At 53.1% G+C, this 12,482-nt stretch overlaps 1 protein-coding gene across 3 annotated transcripts in view; it reads right to left on the reverse strand.

Moving 5' to 3' along the window:
- The window catches only part of ASMTL (acetylserotonin O-methyltransferase like), a 65,431-nt gene that overhangs the window by 29,192 nt on the left and 23,757 nt on the right, over positions 1-12,482 (reverse strand). For all 3 annotated transcript variants that reach the window (XM_055106678.2, XM_055106676.2, XM_055106677.2), the window contains 4 exons: positions 7,461-7,592; positions 4,631-4,678; positions 1,637-1,701; positions 938-999 (listed from right to left, as the gene is read on the reverse strand). In XM_055106678.2, the coding sequence (XP_054962653.1) occupies positions 938-999; positions 1,637-1,701; positions 4,631-4,678; positions 7,461-7,511 (226 nt within the window). In that variant the 5' untranslated portion in view covers positions 7,512-7,592. The remainder of the gene's footprint in view (positions 1-937; positions 1,000-1,636; positions 1,702-4,630; positions 4,679-7,460; positions 7,593-12,482) is intronic.

Below are 12,482 nucleotides of genomic sequence, written 5' to 3' on the forward strand. Positions count from 1 at the left end.
ACGATGCCTCCTGGTGTCCGCCAACAAGCTGGGAATGGGTTGGTGCAGGAAGAACCCAGCAATATGGTGATACAAGTGCCTGGGCCGGGCACCATGGTGCACACCTGCAGTCCCGGCAATATGGTGATACAACTGCCTGGGCCGGGGGCCTGCAGTCCCCGCACTTTGGGAGGCTGAGATGGGACGATTTCTCCAGCCCAGGAGTTCGAGACCAGTCTGGGCAACATAGCAAGACCCCACCTCTATAAAAAATACAAAAATGAGCCAGGTGTGGTGGCGTGTGCCTGTAGTTTCTGTGACTGTAGGGGCTGAGGCGGGAGGATCGCTGGAGCCCAGGAGGTCGAGGCTGCAGTGAGCTATGATCACACCACTGCACTCCAGCCTGGGTGACAGAGGGAGACCCTGTCTCAAAAAAAAAAAAAAAGAAAGAAAGAAAGAGAAAGGCCGGGTGCAGTAGCTCACACCTGTAATCCCAGCACTTTGGGAGGCTGAGGCGGGTGGATCAATTGAGGTCAGGAGTTCGAGACCAGCCTGGCCAACATGGTGAAACCCCATCTCTACTAAAAATACAAAAATTAGCCGGCCGTGGTGGCGGATGCCTGTAATCCCAGCTACTGAGGCAGAAGGATCACTTGAACTTGGGAGGCGGAGGTTGCAGTGAGCAGAGATCACGCCACTGCACTCCAGCCTGGGTAAGAGAGCGAGACTCCATCTCAAAAAAAAAAAAGAAAGAAAAACAAAAAGATAAAACCACACGTTTTCCTTTGTCCTGCAGACTTCCAAATCGGCGGACAACTTTCCCAAGCAGGACATAGGCACAAACCCCTCTGCAGGTGGGGGGAGCAACCGTCCTCCTCCCTCAAGCCAAGAGTCCCGAGAATGTCCCAGGTTCTTGTCTCGGCCTCTGGGGGTACCCCGAAACCCGGGCCGCGGTTACCTTTGCTGGAGCAGTGGACGATTGCGACACCTGTGAACACGCTGTGTTCTCTCCCACTCAACCTGCAAGACAACAACGGGTGACCACGTGACCATGCTGTGACCCGTGGGAGCTACAAAGCGAGTTTCTCAAAACCAGGGGAGGCAGCGAGGCGTCCTTAATCCTGGCTCCGTCCCCAGCCTCCTCTCCCCGATCGTCCCGCCGTGGGGTCTCCAGGGAAACCTTTACGGAGAGGCCGGGGACGGGGTCACAAATCCCACCAGCAGTGGCCCTGACGGGAGGTGCCAGGCCAGGCAGCTCTCAGCTGGGCCTATGGCGGGCGGGGGGTGCGTCTCTTCCATGTCCTGGGATGGGGATGACGTCCCAGGCTACGGGCTCAGGTCCAGGACGCCCAGTGGGAAGGACAGGACACTGCCAACTTCTCATGACCCCAACAGTCTGCAGTGGGCATGAGACATTCTGGGATCAGTGCTGCAGAATCCTAGACAAGGATGAGCATGGAGGGATAGTGCCTGCCTCCCTGCATAGCTCAGACAGCACAGCTCACGCAGCACAGCTCAGACAGCACAGCTCACGCAGCACAGCTGAGACGGCAGAGCTGAGAGAGATCCACCCCGCTCCCCAGGACACCCGGCCAGATACCACAGCTACTCTGTGACTCAGAACCCGAGAGGGCTCTGAGGCCAACACGGTGCTTACCGGGACAGCATCCTGTAGGCGTCCTGCTTGTCCACCGGCTTCTCCAGAATCAGCCCCCCGACCGTCTGCGAGAGGAAGGGAACAGAGGGAGTTGGTTCCCGCCGGCTGAGTCAGGCCTGTGCAAGACCCACAGTCCCATTCGCAGAAGTCACTTGTTTTATGGAAATGAAGCTGACACGTCCTGAGAGTCGCCATTTCAAACAACTAACCGGCGTTGCCATGTTGTACCACCACTACCTGCCTGGTTCCAGAATGTTCTCTTCACTCCAGAAGGAGACCCTGTCCCCCCGCAGCTGTCCCTCCCCAGTGCGCCTCCCCAGATCCTGGTAACCGCCCATCCTCTTTCTTTCACCGTGCGTTTGCCTCTTGCGGACGTGGTGTAGTCATGGAATCCTGCAACGTGTGGTCCTCCGGGGCTGGTTTCTGTCACTGACCGTGATGTCCTCAACATTCATCCATGTTGCAGCCTGTTTCACAGCCTCATTCCTTTTCTTTTCTTGAGATGGAGTCTCACTCTGTCGCCCAGGCTGGAGTGCAGTGGTGTGATCTCGGCTCACTGCAAGCTCCACCTCCCGGGTTCACGCCATTCTCCTGCCTCAGCCTCCCGAGTATCTGGGACTACAGGCGCCCACCACCATGCCCGACTAATTTTTTGTATTTTTAGTAGAGACGGGGTTTCACCATGGTAGCCAGGATGGTCTCGATCTCCTGACCTTGTGATCCACCAGCCTCGGCCTCCCAAAGTGCTCAGATGACAGGGGTGAGCCACCGCACCCGGCCAGCCTCGTTCCTGTTCATGGCTGCATAGTATTCCACTGTGTGTGGATGGACCATGTTGTAATTACCCATTTATCCACTGACAGACACTTGAGCTGTTTCTGCCTTTTAGCTGTTGTGAATAGTGCTGCTGTGAACATTCATGTAGAAGGTTTTGGGGGAACACCTGTTTTGAATCCTTTTGGGTACATACAAGAGGAGATGTATTAGTCTGACTAGGCCACCATAGCAAAGTCCTACAACCCAGGTGGCTTAAACTACAGATATTGATTCTCCCACGGTCGTGGAGACTGGAAGGGCGAGATCCAGGTGTGGGCAGGGCTGGTTCCTCTTGAAGCCTCTCTCCTGGGCTTGGAGACACTGTCTTCTCCCTGTGTCCTCACAGAGTTGTCCCTCTGTATCTCTGTCCTCATCTCCTCTTCTTACGAGATGCTTTAGTCCATCTCAGGCTGCTGTCACAGAATACCATGGGGTGGGTGACTTATAAACAACAGGCATTGATTGTCCCACAGTCCTGGAGGCTGGAAATCTGAGATCCAGGTGTGGGCAGGGCTGGTTCCTCATGAGGCCTCTCTCCTGGGCTTGGAGATGCCATCTTCTCCCTGTGTCCTCACAGGGTCGTCCCTCTGTGTGTGTCTGTGTCGTTATCTCCTCTTCTTATGAGGTGTCTTAGCCCATTTCAGGCTGCTATCACAGAATACCATAGACTGGGTGGCTTATAAACAACAGACATGGGCCGGGCGTGGTGGCTCACGCCTGTAATCCTAGCACTTTGGGACGCCGAGGCGGGCGGATCACAAGGTCAACAGTGTGAGACCATCCTGTCCAACATGGTGAAACCCCATATCTACTAAAAATACAAAAAGTTAGCCACATGTGGTTACGCGCACCTGTAGTCCCCGCTACTTGGGAGGCTGAGGCAGGAGAATCATTGAAACCCGGGAGGCGGAGGTTGCAATGAGCTGAGATCGTACCACTATGCTCCAGCCTGGCGACAGAGTGAGACTCCATCTCAAAAAAAAAAAAAGGAGAAATGGGTCTTTGCCTAGGTAATTAAGATGCAGTTGGACAGAATTAGGGTGCATTTTATGAATGGTGTTGTTAAAAGAAGGGGAAAAGTTCAGCCAGGCACGGTGGCTCACGCCTGTCATCCCAGCACTATGGGAGGCTGAGGCGGGCGGATCACTTGAGGTCGGGAGTTTGAGACCAGCCTGGCCAACATGGAGAAACCCCGTCTCTACTAAAAATACAAAAATTAGCCGGGCGTGGTGGCAGGTGCCTGTAATCGCAGCTACTCAGGAGGCAGGAGAATCGCTTGAACCAGGGAGGTGGAGGTCCCGGTGAGCTGAGATCGTGCCACTGTAATCCAGCCTGGGCAACACAGTGAGACTCCGTCTCAAAAAAAAAAAAGAAGAGGGAAATTTGGCCACAGACACCCAGAGGGGAGAAGGCCACATGGAGATGGAGGCACAGATAGGAACCACAGGGCCATGAGCCAAAGGAGACAATGGGTTGCCAACAGCCTCCAGGAGCTGGAGAAACACCAAGACCAACTTCTCCTCAGTACCTCTGGAAGGAAGAAACCCTACAGACACCGTGATTTGTGGCTGCTGGCCTCTAGAACTGCGTACCTTCCTGTGCCTTTTGAGACGGAATCTCGCTCTTGTCACCCAGGCTGGAGTGCAATGGCGCGATCTCGGCTCAGTGCAACCTCCGCCTCCTGGGTTCAAGCGATTCCCCTGCCTCAGCCTCCCGAGTAGCTGGGATTACAGGCGGAGTCTGTATGTATTCTGTATCACTGATGATACAGAATTAATGTGGCTTATCTGTTACTACGTGTTATAATATTCTCTTGCAATTGATATCATATAGTATCACTTATGATACTATCAATTAGCCACCACGTCTGGCTAATTTTTGTATTTTTAGTAGAGATGGGGTTTTACCATGTTGGTCGGGCTGATCTCGAACCCATGACCTAAGGTGATCCGCCCACCTCGGCCTCCCAAAATGCTGGGATGACAGGGGTGAGCCACGGCGCCTGGCCCCTTCCCGTGCCTTTAGGCCCCTCATCTGCTGGGAGTTTGTGATGGGAGTTTCTGGAAGCAAGTGCACTGCTGTCTTAAGGGGAATGTACAACATCCACAAGAGGCAGAATCACCAAGCACAGGAAAACCACATCGGACGTTAGAAACGAGGCACCCTGGCCGCACTCACCACGATCGTGTCCGCTCCAATGACCACGTCGGGGGCTCGCAGGTCTTTCTGTAAGAAAACCAGATTCCGGTTTAGGGGTGACCTGCCGTGGGCCTCACAGAGAAGTCTTCCCGTTGGTACGCGCGTGAAACAGCACCGCAGGGGCGAAGCCAGGCCGACTTCGGAAGTGAAGGCTGGGGGTGCTCAAGGTCATGAGCAAGGACACAAGTGGGTCCCCCCGGTGGTCACCCTGCAGGGGCTGGAACGTGGGTGAGGCCGGGGCCCACGGGCGCTGTGTGATCAGGGGTCAGGCACTCACGGAGCATCTCACGGGCACTACGGGAAAGGCAATGCCTGTTCCGTAAGCTTTTGTTCTTCCGGGGGGGCAGGTAAGGTTTGATTCAGGGGCCCCAAACCTCCCTGAGTTACCCAGAATTAAGGCCAAAAGGTTTTTGATCCGTTCAATGTAATTTCAGAAAAAGCTACTTAGGGCCGGGTGCAGTGGCTCACGCCTGTCATCCCAGCACTCTGGGAGGCCGAGGCGGGTGGATCACCTGAGGTCAGGAGTTCGAGACCAGCCTGGCCAACATGGTGAAACCCCGTCTCTACTAAAAATACAAAATATCAGTCGGGCACCTGTAATCTCAGCTACTCAGGAGGCTGAGGCAGCAGAATCGCTTGAACCCAGGAGGCGGAGGTTGCAGTGAGCCAAGGTTGCGCCCCTGCACTCCAGCCTGGGTGACAGAGAGAGACTCAGTCTCCAAAAAAAAGAAAAAAAAAAGCAAGGAAAAGAAAGAAAAAGAAAAAGGTACTTAGGACGATAAAACAAATCCAGGTTGAAAATTCAGCCTCAGAGCAACAGGCAGTCACAGGACATCTGTGCTCACGCCAGCACTGGTCTCCCTAAGCTGTGCACTGCCAAAACCCACAATCAATACTCCTGTCTTCATAGCACTACTCACAACAGCCTTACCTCTAATGTATTTCTTTCTTTCTTTTTTTTTTTTTTTTGAGACGGAGTCTCGCTCTGTCGCCCAGGCTGGAGTGCAGTGGCGCGACCTCGGCTCACTGCAAGCTCCACCTCCCGGGTTCACGCCATTCTCCCGCCTCAGCCTCTGGAGTAGCTGGGACTACAGGCGCCCGCCACCACGCCCAGCCAATTTTTTTGTGTGTGTTTTTAGTACAGACGGGGTTTCACCGTGTGAGCCAGGATGGTCTTGAACTCCTGACCTCGTGATCTGCCCGCCTCAGCCTCCCACAGTGCTGGGATGACAGGCGTGAGCCACCGCGCCCGGTCCTCGAATGTATTTCTTATATTACAGCAATGGTATACTGTGTGCTAACACACAGCAGCAGGGAAGCTACGTTAACTCTACATCCTAAATGATAGTATTATATTCATTGTAACAGCAAGTTAAAACACACAGTAATAGCTATGTTAATTTTATATACTGTGACTGATATTATGTTAGAATCATATATAACATATAGTAACTGATAAGCTACATTAATTCTACATCCTAAATGACAGTAGTGTATTAATTATAATAGTGTATTACGGTGGGGCACGGTGGCTCACGCCTGTAATCCCAACACTCCGGGAGGCCGAGGCAGGTGGATCACCTGAGGTCAGGAGTTGGAGACCAGCCTGGCCAACATGGTGAAGCCCCATCTCTACTAAAATAATATGTATTACATAGGAGCATATAGTAACAGATAAATGACATAATTCTACATTATGATACAATTATATTAATTGTCATAGTATATTACATAGTATCACACAGTAACATTAATTCTATGTATCACAACACATAGTAATAGATGTTAATTCTATATCGTAACTGATATTACTATATTAATTGCAATATTATATTCAAACATAGTAACGAGCTACATGAATCTTAAATGATAGTAGTATATTATAATTGTATACTGCATTGTAGCATACAGCAACAGATAAACTGCATAATTCTATATTATAAATGATATTATTTTAATTAAAATCCAATATTACTTAGTGGCATGGTAATAAGCTACATAATTCTATATCATAAATGATACTATTATATTAATTGTAGAATATTACAACACGTAGTAATAGATACAGTACATTAATTCTATACCATAAATGATACTATTATATTAATTGCAAGAGAATATTATAACACACAGTAACAGATAAGCTACATTAATTGTGTATAATCAACGAGACTATTATATTGATTGCAAGATAATTTTTGTTTTAATTTTTTATTTTTTGGAGACGAAGTCTTGCTCTGTTGCCTAAGCTGGAGTGCAGTGGGATGATCTCGGCTCACTGCAACTTCCGTCTCCCAGGTTCACGCAATTCTCCTGCCTCAGCCTCCTGAGTAGCTAGGATTACAGGCAGCCGCCACCACACCCAGCTAATTTTTGTATTGTTAGTAGAGACGGGGTTTCACCCTGTTGGTCAGGCTAGTCTCGAATTCCTGACCTCAGGTGATCTGCCCGCGTTGGCCTCCCAAAGCGCTAGGATTATAGGTATGAGCCACCGCGACCGGCCACAAGAGATTATAATACATAGTAATAGATAAGCTACATTAATTCTATATCATCAATGATACTGTATCAATTGCAAGAGAATATTATAACACGTAGTAACAGATAAGCTACATTAATTCTGTATCATTAATGGTATTATTAGGTTACCGCAATAGTGCATTACATTATAACATAGCAATAGCTAAGCTGTGCCACCAACTGCATCTTCTGAATGATGTTTATTTGTATCATGTATATTTACTGCCTGCAAATCCCCTCATCACAGCAAAGGAATTTTCATAAGGGCCAAAGAGCAGGGGCCCCTTGCCTGGTGCATCCGGTTGGCCACCTCCAGGGCCTTCTGCTTGGCGGTCTCCATGGCGTACCCATACGGAGTAGCGAAGGAGGCTTTGTCCAGCTTCTCTTTAAACTTGGAGGGGACCACCTCAAACCTGAGACCCTGCAACAGGAGAAAGGGGTCAGGGGGGTCGAAGAAAGACCCTAAGAAAGGTGAATGGGACATGCAAGATTTGCAGGACGCACGTAGCGTTTGCTACACTCCCCGACCCTGTCCCAGGTGAGCTCATCCATCTGCCAAGCTTTCCCTAAGTGTGGCTGGGGAGCCGGGGACCGACCAGGGCTTCCCCTAAGTGTGGTTAGTGGGCCGGGGACCGACCAGGGGCCTTCAGGGACTGACCAGGGGCCTTCTTGGCTCTCGAGGGAAGAGATTGGCAGGAACAAAGAGGCCAGCAGGGAGGTATTGACTCGGGCCCTGAACCCACGAGCCAACAGTGTCCGAGGGTTCCCAGAGACCTGAAGGCTGGGGCAGAGTACAAAACCCATCCTGCCCACAGGAAATTCAGGAAAAAGGCCAGCAATGATGGCTGTGGGAAGGGAGGCAATGATGGCTCTACGTCAATCCCTGGTACCCAGGAAGAGACAACACCGTCCCTGGGGAGGCCTGGCCTAGAGGTAGTGACCCCCGCAGAGACTGTGGGGTCAGGAATGATGGTGGTAAATGCCCCCAGTGGGGGTGCCCCTGGCTGCCACACGCTGCCAGGGTGCAGGGAACTCCGCATCTCCCCTCTGACAGAGCAGAAGCATCACCATCTTGGACACACACTGCCTTCGTGGACAGACACCTCCATCTTGGACACACACTGCCATCTTGGCCATCGTGGACACAGTGTCATTGTGGACACACACCACCATCTTGGACAGACACGTCCATCTTGGACACACGCCGTCATCGTGGACACACGCCACCATCTTGGACAGACACCGCCATCGTGGACAGACACCGCCATCGTGGACACACACTGCCATCGTTGACAGACACCACCATCGTGGACACACACCGCCATCGTGGAAAGACACCCCCATCATGGACACACACCGCCATCGTGGACAGACACCCCCATCGTGGACAGACACCCCCATCGTGGACACACACCGCCATCTTGGACAGATACCTCCATCTTGGACACACACCGCCATCATGGACAGATACCTCCATCTTGGACACACACCGCCATCATGGACACACACTGCCATCGTGGACACACACTGCTATCTTGGCCATCGTGGACACACACCACCATCTGGGACACACACCGCCATCTTGGACACATACCACCATCGTGGACATCATGGACACAGTGTCATTGTGGAGACACACCGCCATCTTGGACAGACACCCCCATCGTGGACAGACACCCCCATCATGGACACACACCGCTATCGTGGACAGACACCCCCATCGTGGACAGACACCCCCATCGTGGACACACACCGCCATCTTGGACAGATACCTCCATCGTGGACACACACCACCATCATGGACACACACCGCCATCGTGGACACACACTGCTATCTTGGCCATCGTGGACACACACCACCATCTGGGACACACACCGCCATCTTGGACACATACCACCATCGTGGACATCATGGACACAGTGTCATTGTGGAGACACACCGCCATCTTGGACAGACACCCCCATCGTGGACAGACACCCCCATCATGGACACACACCGCCATCGTGGACAGACACCCCCATCGTGGACACACACCGCCATCGTGGACAGACACCCCCATCGTGGACAGACACTGCCATCGTGGACACACACTGCTATCTTGGACAGATACCTCCATCTTGGACACACACCGCCATCCTGGACACACACTGCCATCGTGGACACACACTGCTATCTTGGCCATCGTGGACACACACCGCCATCTTGGACAGATACCTCCATCTTGGACACACACCGCCATCCTGGACACACACTGCCATCGTGGACACACACTGCTATCTTGGCCATCGTGGACACCCACCGCCATCATGGACACACACCGCCATCTTGGACAGACACCACCATCTTGGACACACACCGCCATCATGGACACACACTGCCATCGTGGACACACACTGCTATCTTGGCCATCGTGGACACACACCGCCATCATGGACACACACCGCCATCTTGGACAGACACCACCATCTTGGACACACACCACCATCGTGGACACACGCCACCATCTTGGCCATCATGGACACAGTATCATTGTGGAGACACACCGCCATCTTGGACAGACACCTCCATCTTGGACACACACTGCCATCTTGGACACACACCACCATCTTGGACACACACCGCCATCTTGGACACACGCTGCCATCATGAACACGTGCCACCATCTTGGACAGACACCACCATTGTGGACACACACCGTCGTCGTGGACACACACCCCCATCGTGGACAGACACCCCCATCGTGGACACACACTGCCATCTTGGACAGACACCCCCGTCTTGGACACACACCGCCATCATGGACACACACTGCCATCGTGGACACACATTGCTATCTTGGCCATCGTGGACACACACCGCCATCATGGACACGCACCGCCATCTTGGACAGACACCACCATCTTGGACACACACCACCATCGTGGACACACGCCACCATCTTGGCCATCATGGACACAGTATCATTGTGGAGACACACCGCCATCTTGGACAGACACCTCCATCTTGGACACACACCGCCATCTTGGACACACGCTGCCATCATGAACACGTGCCACCATCTTGGACAGACACCACCATTGTGGACACACACCGTCGTCGTGGACACACACCCCCATCGTGGACAGACACCGCCATCGTGGACACACACTGCCATCTTGGCCATCGAGGACACACACCGCCATCATGGACAGACACCCACATCGTGGACAGACACCCCCATCGTGGACACACACCGCCATCTTGGACAGACACCCCCGTCTTGGACACACACCGCCATCATGGACACACACTGCCATCGTGGACACACATTGCTATCTTGGCCATCGTGGACACACACCGCCATCATGGACACGCACCGCCATCTTGGACAGACACCACCATCTTGGACACACACCACCATCGTGGACACACGCCACCATCTTGGCCATCATGGACACAGTATCATTGTGGAGACACACCGCCATCTTGGACAGACACCACCATCTTGGACACACACCGCCATCTTGGACACACACCACCATCTTGGACACACACCGCCATCTTGGACACACGCTGCCATCATGAACACGTGCCACCATCTTGGACAGACACCACCATTGTGGACACACACCGTCGTCGTGGACACACACCCCCATCGTGGACAGACACCCCCATCGTGGACACACACCGCCATCTTGGAAAGACACCCCCGTCTTGGACACACACCGCCATCATGGACACACACTGCCATCGTGGACACACACCCCCATCGTGGACAGACACCCCCATCGTGGACACACACCGCCATCTTGGAAAGACACCCCCGTCTTGGACACACACCGCCATCATGGACACACACTGCCATCGTGGACACACATTGCTATCTTGGCCATCGTGGACACACACCGCCATCATGGACACACACCACCATCTTGGACAGACACCACCATCTTGGACACACACCACCATCGTGGACACACGCCACCATCTTGGCCATCATGGACACAGTATCATTGTGGAGACACACCGCCATCTTGGACAGACACCTCCATCTTGGACACACACCGCTGTCATGGACACACACCGCCATCGTGGACACACACTGCTATCTTTGCCATCGTGGACACACACCGCCATCATGGACACACACCGCCATCTTGGACACACGCTGCCATCATGAACACGTGCCACCATCTTGGACAGACACCACCATTGTGGACACACACCGTCGTCGTGGACACACACCCCCATCGTGGACAGACACCGCCATCGTGGACACACACTGCCATCTTGGCCATCGAGGACACACACCGCCATCATGGACAGACACCCACATCGTGGACAGACACCCCCATCGTGGACACACACCGCCATCTTGGACAGACACCCCCGTCTTGGACACACACCGCCATCATGGACACACACTGCCATCGTGGACACACATTGCTATCTTGGCCATCGTGGACACACACCGCCATCATGGACACGCACCGCCATCTTGGACAGACACCACCATCTTGGACACACACCACCATCGTGGACACACGCCACCATCTTGGCCATCATGGACACAGTATCATTGTGGAGACACACCGCCATCTTGGACAGACACCTCCATCTTGGACACACACCGCCATCGTGGACACACACTGCCATCTTGGACAGACACCACCATCTTGGACACACACTGCCATCTTGGACACACACCACCATCTTGGACACACACCGCCATCTTGGACACACGCTGCCATCATGAACACGTGCCACCATCTTGGACAGACACCACCATTGTGGACACACACCGTCGTCGTGGACACACACCCCCATCGTGGACAGACACCGCCATCGTGGACACACACTGCCATCTTGGCCATCGAGGACACACACCGCCATCATGGACAGACACCCACATCGTGGACACCCACCGCCATCATGGACACACACTGCCATCTTGGACAGACACCCCCGTCTTGGACACACACCGCCATCATGGACACACACTGCCATCGTGGACACACATTGCTATCTTGGCCATCGTGGACACACACCGCCATCATGGACACGCACCGCCATCTTGGACAGACACCACCATCTTGGACACACACCACCATCGTGGACACACGCCACCATCTTGGCCATCATGGACACAGTATCATTGTGGAGACACACCGCCATCTTGGACAGACACCTCCATCTTGGACACACACCGCCATCGTGGACACACACTGCCATCTTGGACAGACACCACCATCTTGGACACACACTGCCATCTTGGACACACACCACCATCTTGGACACACACCGCCATCTTGGACACACGCTGCCATCATG

Source organism: Pan paniscus, chromosome X (assembly GCF_029289425.2).
Source record: "Pan paniscus chromosome X, NHGRI_mPanPan1-v2.0_pri, whole genome shotgun sequence".
In the NCBI taxonomy this organism is placed as follows: Eukaryota; Metazoa; Chordata; class Mammalia; order Primates; family Hominidae; genus Pan; species Pan paniscus.